We start from the raw sequence: 14665 nt of genomic DNA, 5'->3' as shown, positions 1-14665 counted from the left end.
GGACTGCCAGCTTCGACCTTGCCCAGCTGCCATCGCTGGCTCCACCCCTACTTCCTGCTATCACTGGCCAGGGCGGAAAAGGCACCTGATTCTCCGATCATGGCTGGGGGGCAGGGGAAAGGTGGCCCCAGGGCCGCCTTTGCCCTGCCCCCCAGCTCTTAGCTCCCCCCTGGGTTTCCGATCACTGTCAGTGGCAGGGGGCTTCTTCCTGCTTTCCCTTTCGCCTCCCTGCATTGTGCCTACATATGCAAATTAACCGCCATCTTGTTGGCAGTTAACTGCCAATCTTAGTTGGCAGTTAACTGCCAATCTTAGTTGGCAGTTAATTTGCATATAGCCCTGATTAGCCAATGAAAAGGGTATCATCGTACGCCAATTACCATTTTTCTCTTTTATTTTATTTTTTTTTTTATTATTAAATATATTTTATTGATTTTTTACAGAGAGGAAGGGAGAGGGATAGAGAGTTAGAAACATCGATGAGAGAGAAACATCGATCAGCTGCCTCCTGCACATCCCCCACTGGGGATGTGCCTGCAACCCAGGTACATGCCCTTGACCGGAATCGAACCTGGGACCTTTCAGTCCGCAGGCCAACGCTCTATCCACTGAGCCAAACCGGTTTCGGCCATTTTTCTCTTTTATTAGTGCAGATGTTTACTTTGAATTTATATTAGTTCACACAAACACTCCATCCATGCTTTTGTTCCGGCCCTCCGGTCCAGTTTAAGAACCCATTGTGGCCCTCGAGTCAAAAAGTTTGCCCAGCCGAAACCGGTTTGGCTCAGTGGATAGAGTGTCGGCCTGCGGACTGAAAGGTCCTAGGTTTGATTCCGGTCAAGGGCATGTACCTGGGTTGTGGGCACATCCCCAGAAGATGTGTGGGAGGCGGCTGATCGATGTTTCTCTCTCATCGATGTTTCTAACTCTCTATCTCTCTCCCTTCCTCTCTGTAAAAAATCAATAAAATATATTTTTAAAAGAAAAGATTGGAATGTCAAGACCCTGGCCTAAACTGATCAATTGGTTGGAGGGTCATCCCAATATGTCAGATTTCGGGTTTGATCACTGGTCAGGGCACACACAGGCACCATCCAATGAATATAAGAATGTAGAACAACAAGTCAATCTCTCTCTAAAATTAAAAAAAAAAAGTTTGCCCACCCCTGGCCTAGACTCTCAGCTGCATATTAAAGCACAGTCCAGTCCAGCATCTGGTTAGCTTAGCTTGTGTTCCCAGCTGCCATCCATTGCAAGTGAAAGAAGCTGGATGCAAAAACTCTGTTGACTTCTGGTTCATTTAGAACAGCGATTTTCAACCTCTTTTATCTCATGGGACACATAAACTAATTACTAAAATTCTGCAGCACACCAAAAATGCTATATTTTTTGCCCATAGGACAAAAAAATAGGTATAATTTTGATTCATTCACAGGACAGTTATTGTTGCATAGGCTGTTGCCATTTTTTTATTTGACAATCTAAGGGAAAAAGGTCAGTGCCCCTGACTAGTTGTGTATTGCATGCTTTTTAAATTCTTGCAGTACACACCAGTGCACCTCTGTGGCACAGCAGCGTGCCATGGCACACTGGTTGAAAATCACTGATTTAGATTGAATTTCAAAGTGTCTTACTAATAGGAGCCAAAAAAAAATTGTAAAATGACCGTTGAAAGCCTAATCAGTCAAAACCCACCAGGATCAAGTCTTAGTCTGACAAAATCAGGTTTTTTATTTTTAAGTGAGGGAGGGAATTCCTCACAAAAGAGGGGAGGGTAGCATCTTTTGTAAGGTTTGGGTTCTGGCTAAAAGATTTTGGGGAGGATTGCAGGGAATTGAGAATGAATTCTGGATTGGCTGCTGGTTCTGAAGTGGAATTAGAAGAGGAAATTAACAAGCATGGATTGAGTGCTGTTCATCTGGCAAGGACAGCTTAGCCCAAGCACGTCAAACTCGCGGCCCTCGGGCTACATGTAGCCCACAACACATATTTCTGCAGCCCAGCAAATATAACGGTATGTAAGAAACGTTTTAATAAAAATATAACTTAATTTTTACAATACCCTGTTATACATAATTATTAATAACAAACTACAACGTTCGTTAATGACTGATTACTATAATCGTGTTGCATTTATTTCCCTTATGCACCTTACGCGCAGGCGCACCATTTCTCTCCACTAACACTAGCAGCGAATATTTTAGCAGCCAATGGCCACGTCATTAGTCTTGGACTGACTTGTTTGGTGTGCGCAACAGGAAATATTTCGCTTTCAGAGAAGAAGAAAAGTAAGTTTATTTGTGTTACGCTTATTAATTGGTGCAGTTATTCAGTGTCTGGTAAGTTAATGTTCAAGAACAAATATTAATTTTTATTAAAATCTTCTATTATTTTATGTTAACAATTACTGTTATTTCTGCCCTTTGTATTCAGCATGTCTCTCATCGAATTAAACCTACATTTCTATGAAAATTGAAGCTTTTGTTTTTTTGCAGCCCACATAAATTTAAACCTTGTTTATTTGGCCCGTGTTAGCCTTTGAGTGTGACATGCTTGGCTTAGCCATTGGGTATTGCCAGTAATAAATGAAAATAGGTAAGCAGGTTTAGAGCATCACTCACGGTTTTTTTCTCTTTTCAGCCAAACTGATTTTTTACTTTCAGGTTTGGCCAGGTTTTGACTCTTTCAAATAATGTTTCTATGCTTAACTTTTGAAATTAGGTTTTAAAAAATATAAATGTAAGTTGGTTTGTTTTTTAACCTGCAAAGGAATTCCAGTTTTATATGGCTCACCCCTGTGGCCAAGAACCGTGGCCTTGGCGTAGGAGTGGAGGGGATTCCTTAGCAACACAACTTCTTCCTGAGCGACAAATCTCCGAGCCCCTCCGATGAATCGGAGTCTGGAGGAAACGTAGAACCGGATGTTGACTGTTTTGCTATGGCAACGGACGCACATCCGGAAGTGACGCCAGAGGAAGAGGAAGCGGAGCGGGCTGAGAACCCATGTGGGTTCTCCGCGTGTAGCTGCGTCCCTGGCAGCCGGTCCTTTAAACTTAGTCGACATGGGTCGTTCCGGGAAGCTGCCCTCCGGAGTCTCGGCCAAGTTGAAACGCTGGAAGAAAGGCCATAGCAGCGACAGCAACCCCGCCATCTGCCGCCACCGCCAGGCCGCCCGCAGCCGTTTCTTCAGCCGGCCCTCAGGTAGCGGAGTCCGCCCCGGGCGCGCCGGCGGCGGGGTTCTGGACGGCCTGGGGCCGGGTGGATCTGGCCCCTCCGGCCCAGGCATTGGTCCTGTCATGGACTGTCAGGACTGTCAGGTCTGGAGCCGGCTGTACAAGCCTATTTAACAGCTGCGTAAACTGAGTCCACAGCAGGGAAATGACTTGTCTAAGGGTGTCGGAGTTGGCGCTTGTGGCTATAATTAATCTGGTGGCTCTTTTCAAAGCGTTTTCACCTTCATTTATGTTCCATGCCTCCGAGTGCAGCCCCCAGCCGGTTCCCACCGGCGCTTCTGCCGTCAGGACAGGGAAGCAGAAACTTTCACCAGGAGGGTTCCCTTTTTGGCTTTTCTAAGTTCTAGGCGTACAGTGGGCTGATGAGAAAGACCGGTTCAGAATTCAGCCTCTTGGGTTGGGTTGGGGGCCTGGACTCCACCGGTTCGTTTCTTACAGGTGATGCTTTTTCTCCTGGACGGAAGGGTAGAAGTTGGGGTCTTACTTTGTGCCTCGGGTTTGCAGGAAAGAGCGACTTGACAGTTGATGCGTTGAAGTTGCACAATGAGCTGCAGTCAGGGTCCCTGCGCCCGGACAAGAGCGAAGCCGCGGAGGCGGCTATGGAAGACGAGGAGGCGCCGGCTCTCACGGAGAAGTCCTCGGCCACCTTCCTAAGCGGCCTCTCCGACTGCACTAACGTCACCTTCAGCAAAGTGCAGCGCTTCTGGGAGTCCAACTCGGCCGCCCACAAGGAGGTAGCGGGGAGGGTCAGAGGGCGTGGGGTGGGGAAGAGCGGCCAGGCGCCTGCTTGTTACTTCCTTGGTGTCTGGTGACAGCAGCTGGGATTTCTGGGTGATGCGTCACCTCTCCGACCCTTGGTGTTCCCTGCTTATTACTTCTCCTGGGGCAGGTTCCACTTTCTGCTTTTTCTAACAGCATCTCCCCTGCTCAAGTGTAAAGTCCTTCATGGGAGAAGTATTTCCCATTCTTCTCTTCAACTGTACCGAAACAGGATTTTTTACAAAGAATATTTTAGAGAAACCTTTGTCGAATATTTCATGCCAAGTAACGGGTTGGAAAATGTTGCTTATATAACAACTAAATTTACTATTTTTAGTTTATATTTTCAAATGATGTATATTTATACCTTTTCATTGTTTAAATGAAAAATGGCAGCATGCTCCCCCTTCTCGGGAGCACGCTGAGCCTTTCCAGTCCCCTTTGGTTTCCCCTAGGACATTACTTTTGCCTTTCCATCTCCTAAGCTCCAAGGGCCCTTCTTTTGCTTCTGTAACTTGTTTCCTAAGCTTAAGCAGCCCATCTGGCTCACTTCTATCTTTTTAACTTTCTAAATAAACTTTCTCTTATAATTAAAAAAAAAGAGAGAGCCCTGGTTGGTTTGCTCAGTGGTTAAAGCGTCAGCCTTCAGACAGAAGAGTTGCAGGTTCGATTCCCAGTCAAGGACACATACCTGGTTGCAGGTTCTGTCCCCAGCCCCGGACAGCCAATTGATGTGTCTCTCACATCGATGTCTCTGTCACTGTCTCTCTCTCTCTCCCTCTCCCTCCCTCCTTCCCTCCCTTCAACTCGCTCTAAAAATCAGTGGAAAAAATATCCTTGCGTGAGGATTAAGAAAAAAGAAAGAAAAATGTCAAAATTATAAATGGTACCAAAATGATGTGAGTAGAATGAAATGTGAAAGTTGTTCTACCAACTTCGTGGTGGCTACTGTTAATGGATCATTGTATATCTCCCTAGGCCCCCCTGTCCAACAGAAATGTAATACAAGTTATAAATATAATTTTAATCTCCTAGTGGCCATGTTAAAGAATGTAAAAAGCAGGTGAAATTAATCTTTTTTAAAATCCCCACCTGGGGGGTATGTTCTCACTGATTTTAGAGAGAGAAGAAGGAATGGAGGGAAGGAGAGGGAGGGAAAGAGAGAGAAACATCAGTTGGTTGCTTCATGTACTCAGGGATCGAACCTGAAACCTTTTGGTGTACGGGACAATGCTCCAACTGACTGAGCCACCCTGCCAGGAAATTAATCTTAATAATATATTTGATTTTACCCAGTATATCCAAAATACCATTTCAATATATAACCAATATAAAAATAATGAGATGCTTTAAATTTTTATCATACTAAGTCTTCAAAGTCTAGTATGTATTTTACTCTTAAAATCTCCATTTGGGTGCTCTATCTTTGTTGGAAATACTTGATTTGTATTTTTTTTAAATGTATTTTTATTGATTTCATAGAGGAAGGGAGAGGGAGAGAGATAGAAATATCAATGATGACAGAGAATCATTGATTGGCTACCTCCTGCATGCCCCCTACTGGGGATCGAGCCCACAACCCGGGCATGTGCCCTTGACTAGAATGGAATCTGTGCTGCAGGCTGATATTCTATCCACTGAGCCAAACCGGCTAGGGCTTGATTTGTATTTAGAGTTTATAGAACTTACAGTTGCAAAAGTAGATTCATGTGTATATACAAGTTCTAAATCTGTTTTCCAATAACTAGATCAAGTACTCGTTTTTACATTTAATTAAAATTTTAAAATTAAAGATTCAGTTCCTCCGTTACACTAGCCACATTTTAGATGCACAATAACCTCTTGTCAATATTACTGTTCTAAACTTTTTTGTATATTTTATCTACATTTTGTTGAGGTTTATATTTTATATGCAGTGATCTGCAACTTTCCCCCTGACTAAACAGTAATGCTGTGTTAATGTACATAATTGTTCCTTATTCTTTTCAATAGTTACATAGTATTTGAGTCTATCATTAATTATTAAATCATAATAGTATATTAAATCCCCTTGGTGGCTGCTTGGTTGTTCTAATTTGTTGCTGCGGTAAACACACTTGTACATAAAACGCTCACACATTTGTGCAGGTATTTCTATAAGAGAAGGCATCATAGGGGTGGAATTTTGGCAAATATGTTCTCAGCTTCCTGTGTGCTGGCTCTGTGGTGTGTACCTCTGTCTCTGAATGCTGCTCAACCTCTGGGCTACCCGAAGATTAATCTGTGAAGGAGCGAGGAAACGAGGCGACCGTCGGGTGGGTTAGATGTGGAACAGATGTCACAGGTGCCTTCTCCTCCATGCGCAGATCTGTGCGGTCCTGGCTGCTGTCACAGAGGTGATCCGCTCCCAGGGCGGGAAGGAGACGGAGACTGAGTACTTTGCAGCCCTGGTGAGTGGGTGTGACCTGGGGGTGGGTGTTCAGAGCAGCCAGTTACTCAGGCTCTAAGACGGTGCCCCTGGCATGTGGGGAGAGAAGGACCACCTGAACAGGTGAACGTACGTCAGTCATTCTCCCGTGGCTTGGAAAGGCTAGTGGTATTTGCTGCATTTTCGTGTAAAACAAAAATTCACTACTTTGGGTTTTATCCCCTTGATCTATGAAGTTGAGTAAGGCCCAGGGGATCCTCTAGAAAAATGCTTCTCAAAGTGTGGTCTGGGGGGTCCCCAAGACCCTTTTGGGGAGTTGACTAGGTCAGAATTATTTCCATAATAATATTAGAACATCATTTATCTCTTTCTCACTCTTGAGTGTACCATGGAGTTTTCCAGAAGTTATGTGATGTCTGATGACATTATTTTGACAGCTAACTGAATTGTGCTTTCATATTCTTGTGGTTTGAAATTTTCTCAGTTTTAATTCTATTATGGCAAATATCAGTAGGTATAACCTACATAAGCAGAACCTTTGGGGAATCCTCAATCATATTTAGAACCACTACTTTAGAGTGGGGTTGGCAAACTACTGCCCAAAGATGTAATCTGACCCATGGCCTATTTCTTTACAGCCTGAGAGCTAAGAGTGGTTTTTATGTTTCTAAAGGATTGTTAAAACACTCAAAAGAAGAATATGCAATAGAAACCGTAAATAGACTGTAAAGCCTAAAATATTTCTTATCTGGCCCTTTACAGAGAAAGCTTGCCAATCTCTGCTCTAGAAAAATTGAGTAAATTACATAGCAGTATAAGGTTTTTATCGTGTGCCAGGCAGGATTCTAATTGTTTCACATGTGTTAATTCAGTTAAGCCTCACAACAACTTTTAAGCACTATTATCCGTATTTTATAAATGAGGAAACTGAGTCACAGAAAGGTTGTTTCCAGCCCAAGACAAACAGTAGCATCTCGGGGATTTGAACCTTTGACTGCCTTCTTGGTCATAACTGTTCTTCTGGGCACATGGTGCCCCCAGCACCCAGCTTGCCCAGCATGGCACATTTCCTGCTCACACCCCCTGTGATCTGGTCCTCAGATGACAACAATGGAAGCGGTGGAGTCCCCAGAGTCTCTGGCTGCTGTTGCTTACCTGCTGAACCTTGTCCTGAAGCGGTGAGTCCTGGGTTCTGTCTGGACCCAAGGCTCTTTGTGGAGAGGAGAAGGGAGTGTGGACGGGAGGAGCAGGATCAAGGAATTGCTAAACAAAACAAAAGGATACTGGAGTATCGGTGGCATTCTGCATCTGGCTCGGGGGCGGCTCAGGAGCCTGTAGACAGAGCCTGCGTGCTGGAGCCTGGCAAGGGGCAGCCCTGGTGCAGTCAGTGGGGCAGGAGTGATGGGATAGAATGTTGGTGCCAGGGGCAGGTGGGGAGAGGAATGGCGTGAGTTTATTGGGCCCATCTAGTGGGTAGTTTAGAGAATGGGTAGTGAAGAAGGCAAGGGAGGCAGGCAGCTCAGGTGCCATGCAGATCTCACTGTCCTGGGTGTCAGGAAGAGTGAGCTCTTGTCTTGACTGTTGCTCACGTGCTGAGTGACAGGCCAGTGCTGCCTCCCTCTGTCTAGCTTCCTCCTTCAGACCAGGGCGGGGCTGTACCAGCTGCTTTCGGAGGCCCCTCTGGAACTCTGACTTTCCCTGTTCTCTCCTGCAGTGTGCCCAGTCCTGTGCTCATTAAGAAGTTTTCGGATACCTCTAAAGCCTTCATGAGTATCCTGTCAGCCCAGGCCAGCAGTGGCTCCACCTCTGCCCTCCGATGGGTTAGTAGTTGTTTCTCAGTTTCTCCTCTGCTGTCGTCCAGAACAGCGGCCAAAGCATGGGTTCTCCCTGACGGGGGTGGGCACTCTGTGGACCCTCGGGTGGATCCCTTTGGGATTTGGTGGAGTCCGTGAGAAGCTGGGCTTTTTCCCTGCCTGGCTGAAGAGGGTGGAGCTGAGAGACCCTGACTCTCCTCTTCAAGGTCCTCTCGTGCCTGGCCACCCTTCTGCGGAAGCAGGACCTGGAGGCCTGGGGCTACCCCGTGACCCTGCAGGTGTACCATGGGCTGCTGAGCTTCACCGTGCACGCCAAGCCCAAGGTGAGACTGCTGGGCCCCCAGAATATGGGAATGGATCAGCCACTCGGGGGGGGGGGGGGGGGGGGCGGGGCAGGGCCGGCTTGTCTGAGTGGGATGGGGAGCGGGCCCAGAAGTTCTGTTTCTTGCCTCTGAGGTCCCATCTGCCCAGCTCCCAGCAAGCGAGGGGCAGCTCCTACAGGAGGGATGTTCACTGTCAGGCCCTTCTGAGTTTCTGCCGCCTCACTGGGTGGTGACAGATTAGTTAGAGTGGCAGGAGGCTGAGGGGGCTTTGGAGTCACACCGAGTTGGATACTGGACTCACCGCTTGTGCTGCGACCTTGGGCAAGTTACTTAATCTCTGAGCCTTGGTTTCCCAGCTGAGAAAGAAGGCTAATAATATCGTCCTTGCTGTGAGGGTGCGGGGAGACTCCGGTGGTCCTCACAGGCCGGGTGCTCAGTAAGTGCTGGTTGGCCGTCATTTCCTCCTGAAATAAAGGGCAGGAAGCATGTAATAGTGATACCAGTCATAGTCATCGCTCACTGGGCTGAGCTCTGTTATCCCAGGTGGCTCACGCCTCTTTCCATGGGTATCCGTGTGAACTTGCCATTTCTTCAGGTCTCTGCTACAATGTCACTTTACTGGAGTGACACCTTTCTGACTGTCAGATAAAGATTAATAGCTCTGCTTTGTTGTCTGCAAAGTACTTTTGCCTCCTGGTGTATGGCTGTTTGTTTCTGCCTCCCAAATAGAACACGAGTTGTGTGCTCTGTTCGCTGCCACGCTGCCAGCACTGGGAACAGTGTAAGAACAGTGCTGGCTTGGGGGACACTCAATGTTGCTGATGCCTGCATGATTGAATGGCTCTCTGCTGTAAAGATGAGGACATGGAAGCTCAGAGATTAAGTTGCTTGGCTTGCTTCGGGCTGTGTGGTGGGTTAGGAGGATAGCAGGAATTAGAGCCAGGGTTGGTCTCACTCCATAGCTCGGGTGAATATTCTTGAAGCCCAAGGTGTAGCATGGACCATGTGGGTGGTGTGTGGTCGCTCCTTCTTGGTGGGCGGTTGTTCCGGCCACCCCAGCTGCTGGTTGAATGCTGGCCCTGCCCTCACCCCCTTCCTATACCCCTCAGATCCGGAAGGCTGCCCAGCATGGCGTGTGCTCGGTCATCAAGGGCAGTGAATTCATGTTTGGTGAGAAGGCTCCTGCCCACCACCCTGCTGCCACGTCCACCGCCAAGTTCTGCATCCAGGAGATTGAGAAGTCTGGAGGTAGGAGCCAGGCTGCGGGTGGGGCCTGCGGGGAGGACAGGGCCCGCAGCAGTGAGCGGGCTGGAGTCTCAGCTCCCCTTGCTCTGCCAGGCTCCAAGGAGGCCACCACCACGCTGCACATGCTGACACTGCTGAAGGACCTGCTGCCCTGCCTCCCGGAGGGCCTGGTGAAGAACTGCAGTGAGGCTCTCCTCAGGGTCATGACCTTGAGCCATGTGGTGAGCTCAGGCTGAGAGCCAGCGGGCAGGGGCACACTGAGGGTGGTCTGAGGGTGGTGGGGGTCTAGCTGCAGACCCCAGGCCCGTGGTGCTGGCTCTCAGGGAACTCCCTGGTAAGGCCAAAGGCAGGGCCTGAGTGTCTCCTTGCTCTGGCCCTGCTCCTCGCTACAACCAAGGACTCCATCTCATCCCCAGTGTCAGGCAGGCTGGGCCGGCTTCTGGGTCCTGGTCCAGTTGGGAGCTGGCCTCAGCGATCAGAGCAGAGTGAGCTGGAACTGTGGTGGGGCTGGTCAAGCGTCCGTCCTCTCCCTGCCTTGAGCTCTACTCGAACCACAGTCACAGTTATTTCTCTTTTTCCCCCCTAAGTTACTGACGTCTGTGTGATGATGTTAAAGATACATAAGAACGATCCCCTACATTTCTGCTATCCTAGCACAATTCTGTTCATCTTTATGTGTTCTCTTGTAGTGTTTACTCATACACATATTTTAAAGTACTGGTTATAAAAATAGCATGATCACCATTTAAAAGGGAAAAACCTTTCAGGAATTTATAAAGTAAAAAATACAAGTCTTTGTTTTCCCTTCAACTCTCACTTCCTAAGATAAATAGTGCCAGCAACTTACTGTGTATCTTTTCAGACATTTTCTCTTTGGATAAGTTAACATACATGAAGTACAGTTGTGATGATGGTATCCAGACCACTCATCACCTGCTCTTTTATCTTTTAGCCCTTTATGTTAAAAATACTTTGTTTATGCCCTAGTCAGTTTGGCTCAGTGGATAGAGGGTTGGCCTGAAGGGTCTCGGGTTCGATTCCGGTCAAGGGCAGTCTTGATCCCCGGCCCCGGTTGGAGTGTGATTGGGAGACAACCAATTGCTGTCTCTCTCGCGTCAAGGTTTCTCTCTCTTGTCTCTCCCCTTCCACTTTCTCTAAAAATCAACGGAAATATATCCTCGGGTGAGGATTAACAACAAAAAAATACTTTGTTCATGTTTCTAGATTGTCTTTGTTTAAGTCATTTAAAATTTTTTATTGGCTGCCAAGGTTTACTAAAGTGACAGCGCTCTGAGTGTCCAGGTGCGGGGGAGGGGGGCATGTTTGAGGTTCAGGGGTCGAGCCTTCCCCCAGCTCACTGGCTGGAGTGGGAGGTTGAGGAGCCCAGGGCTTGCAGGTTGCTCTCTAAGCTTATGTATCCTCTCCAGCTGGTGACAGCCTGTGCCATGCAAGCCTTTCACAGCCTCTTCCATGCCAAGCCTGGCCCAGGTACCCTGCCTGCAGAGCTCAATGCCCAGATCATCACGGTGAGACTTGGCGATAGCGATGGGCATGGCCGTGTTGGGGTGGGGTGGTCCTGTTACTTGTCTGCAGGGTGAGGTTGAATGGGCTGGGCTGGGCTGCCCCATTGCAGGAGAGTGGTAGACAGGCAGCCAGGAGACTCCACCAAAGCCACATCCGTACCCACAGGAGCTGGAGGAGCCGACTCTTGACTTGGTGGTAGTTAATGATTCCAGCAAGGTCTCATGGTGTTTTGAGCAGGGGTTCTCAACCTTAGGGACCTGTGGGTGGATTTGGGGAAGGATCAGAAACTCCCCCACATTGTTTGCAAAATGTGTGCTCATGTTCATTTTTCCAGAGAAGGGCTCTGTGGCTTTTGTCAGGTTCACAGTGGGTTTTGTGACCCAAGTTATACTCCACTGCTCCTAGAAACTTCTATAGAAGCAGAACTGGAAGGGTTCATGGAGCTGGGAGGCTGAGGGGGCGCTGCATTCTGGGGCCGCATGTGTAGGCCTGTCAGTGGGACACGCTGGGGCCTCTGGATGGAAGGGGTCTTTGTCACTGGGCTGCTGCTGAGCGCATTTGCTCAGACACCTGCTTATTTCCTGTGTCGTCTCTAGGCCTTATATGACTACGTTCCCAGTGAGAATGACTTACAGCCACTGCTGGCCTGGCTTAAGGTCATGGAGAAAGCTCACATCAACCTGGTCAGGTAAGGTGAGGTGGAGGCGTGGCCCAGGGCCCCCAGCCAGGCTACCTGCCCTGCGGTGCGGATGGGAAAGACATGAGCTGGAAGCTAGAGAGGGTTCAGCTTCCTGGGGATGGTGGCAGTTCCATGTTGAGTGTGTAGCAGCCACCTCCTATTTTATGAGGCATGGGGCTGGGTGGCACAGCCTGTGTTAGCTGGGGCGGATGCCTGAGTGTTGGCCATAGCCACAGGGATGGGTCGAGGGTACTTCTCTCTGGTGGGGCCCAGGTGCCATCCTGATCTGGTCACCCCTGGCTGCATCCTGTGCAGTTGGTTTCCTGCTCAGAGGATATCATCCACTTTGCAGCTCTCTCCCACTCCCCACCTGAGTTCATGGTCCCCTCTTCTGGGATAGTCCTGTGAGCCCAGTTTCTGCTTTGGTCTGTCATAACACTCACAGTTGAACTTGACCATTTAATAGCAGTAGCCTCTTGGCAATTCCACTTTTCACAAGTATGGCTGAGAGGACTCGGTGTGTCAATTGGTGACTTGCATTTTGCCTGGAAGGAGGGTCTCTCAGGCCCCTGAGGCTCCACCTGGGTGTCTGTCCTCCCTTCACTGAAGGGCTCCGTTGGCCTGTTCTCCCCACCTCACCCGCCCCCGCACTCTGTTTCCCAGCATTGATCACGACCACCCCACGAAGAAGGCCTTAGCCCATTTCATAAACCAGAAACGGAAGCACTGCGAGCAGCTGGTCTTGAGGCTATTCAGGGGCATAGCCAGGTCTGCCAGGCCCATGTCCTTCCTGCACCAGACCCTTCACCTTTCACCTGACGGTGCTGGAAAATGGCAAAATAGCTTCGCGCTTTGCTTCTCGGGATTTATCCCACAGGACTTCCACACTGTGTCGGGATGTTTGTGGTAGCATCGTGGTTAATGGCAAAAAACCTAGAGACAGCCTAACCGTGCCCCAGGGAGGGACTGGTTACATATAAACCGTGAAATACGAGGCAGCCATCAGGGATAATTGAGGTAGATGTGTACATGCTGATGTGGAAAGACCTTCAAGATACATTGAGAAAAAGCAAGGTGCAGAGCAGCGTGCATGCTGTGATTATTTGCACACCCTGGAGCCAAACTACCAGGGTGTGGGTCCTGACCCGCCCTCCACTACCTGGGTGGCCTTGGGCAAGGTACTTGACTTTTCTGTGCCTCAGTTTCCTCGTCTAGGAAATGTTAAGTGTAATAACGCTTATCTCAGTTTTTGCAAGGCTTCATGTTCTGTGTTTTGTTTGCGGGGGCTTTTGTAGGCTTTAAGTGACTGAATGCAGGTTATGTCAGTACTTGGCATGTGATAAATGTTACATAAATTTAGTGATTGTTATTATTATATACATATAAAAACTTCTGGAGGAGTACTGGAGAAACTTTGATTTTCCCCTGGGGAGTGCATCTGAGTGTCAGTTGGGAGAAAGGTTTGGTGAGGAAGACATTTATTTCATACTGCGAGCACCTGATTTTTTTACCACCTGTAGCTGTTACTTGAATGACAGCACTTTCTAAAATTGCCCACAAGAAGGGCCCTGTAGAGCTCCCCACATCAGTGACTGTCATTGGACCGGAGCCATCCAGTCCCCCAGGCTCAGGGCCAGCCTAGCCCCACGGAAGTGTTTTGTCTTGACAGGCTGCAGCGCGACCTCGGGCTGAGTCACCTCCCTCGCTTTTTTGGAACTGCCACGGCCTGCCTCCTCTCTCCCCACTCACAGGTGGTCACAGCTGCCACCCAGAGCCTCCAGGTACCGCGCCCCCTGAGCCCCAGCTTTAGTGGGGGCAGCAGAGAGCACAGGGGTTCTGCCAGTTGCCTCAGGCTCCAGCTGCATCCTGGGGGGAGGTTCTCAGGGAGGGATGGCTTCCTAAACGCTTCAGGAAGCAGCCCCATAGGAGGGCCCAGTGGCACTGGGGGCTGCCTTGGGCTTAGACAGCTGCGGCCTCTTTTGCAGGAGATCCTGAAGGAATGTGTCGCTCCCCACATGGCTGACATCGGCTCTGTGACCTCCTCAGCCTCAGGCCCTGCCCAGTGTGTCGCCAAGATGTTCAGGTGCGAGCATAGTATCTGAGATAAGAAGGAATAGGGTGTACCTTGTGGAAAGTGCCTTGTAATGAAAGGTCTCTGCTTGTCACTGACTGGCCATGTGCACAGTGCCAGAGCAGCTGCTGTTGATTTGAGCCCTGGCCATGTTCCACGCACCACAGGGTGGTGCTCATGAGTGTGGACTCTCAGGCCAGTCATCTGGGACTAGCTCCTCCACCTCTCGATACCTCAAGGTCATCATCTGTTAAAGGGGGCTAATGCAGGAGAGGATTAGATGAGGTAATATGTGCAAAGTGGTCAGAACAGTACCTGGCGCCCAGTTAGGTGCTCAATAAATAGCAACTACTAGTAATCCTGGTTCTAGGAGATAGGTACTCACCCCATTTTACAGATGGACAAGCTGAGGTCGCCCAACTAGAATAAAAAACAAGAATAGAGCTGCCCCACCCCAGCCCATTCTTTTCCCCACACTGACCCCTGTTCTATTCTTGCCTAAAGCCTCCAGGGGCTAGATTTTGGGAGATGGAGCCAAGCAAGGTGGCACATGCAGGAAGGGGCTGGGCCAGCGCTCCCTAGTGCAGCTTCCGCATCCTGCCTAGACCAC

At 48.9% G+C, this 14665-nt stretch overlaps 1 protein-coding gene across 1 annotated transcript in view; it reads left to right on the top strand.

Moving 5' to 3' along the window:
* Nucleotides 1-2983: 2983 nt before the first annotated feature.
* The window catches only part of RRP12 (ribosomal RNA processing 12 homolog), a 30898-nt gene continuing 19216 nt past the window's right edge, over nucleotides 2984-14665 (top strand). The window contains exons 1-12 of the mRNA XM_081104609.1: nucleotides 2984-3201; nucleotides 3738-3967; nucleotides 6338-6421; nucleotides 7501-7577; nucleotides 8114-8219; nucleotides 8420-8536; nucleotides 9646-9784; nucleotides 9875-10002; nucleotides 11209-11307; nucleotides 11902-11993; nucleotides 13654-13765; nucleotides 13970-14067. Of these exons, the coding sequence (XP_080960735.1) occupies nucleotides 3063-3201; nucleotides 3738-3967; nucleotides 6338-6421; nucleotides 7501-7577; nucleotides 8114-8219; nucleotides 8420-8536; nucleotides 9646-9784; nucleotides 9875-10002; nucleotides 11209-11307; nucleotides 11902-11993; nucleotides 13654-13765; nucleotides 13970-14067 (1421 nt within the window). The 5' untranslated portion in view covers nucleotides 2984-3062. The remainder of the gene's footprint in view (nucleotides 3202-3737; nucleotides 3968-6337; nucleotides 6422-7500; nucleotides 7578-8113; nucleotides 8220-8419; nucleotides 8537-9645; nucleotides 9785-9874; nucleotides 10003-11208; nucleotides 11308-11901; nucleotides 11994-13653; nucleotides 13766-13969; nucleotides 14068-14665) is intronic.

Source organism: Myotis nattereri (genome assembly GCF_964212035.1).
Source record: "Myotis nattereri genome assembly, chromosome: 13".
NCBI lineage: Eukaryota > Metazoa > Chordata > Mammalia > Chiroptera > Vespertilionidae > Myotis > Myotis nattereri.
Note: the sequence above shows the minus strand (reverse complement) of the source record. Positions and strands in the feature narration are given on the sequence as shown.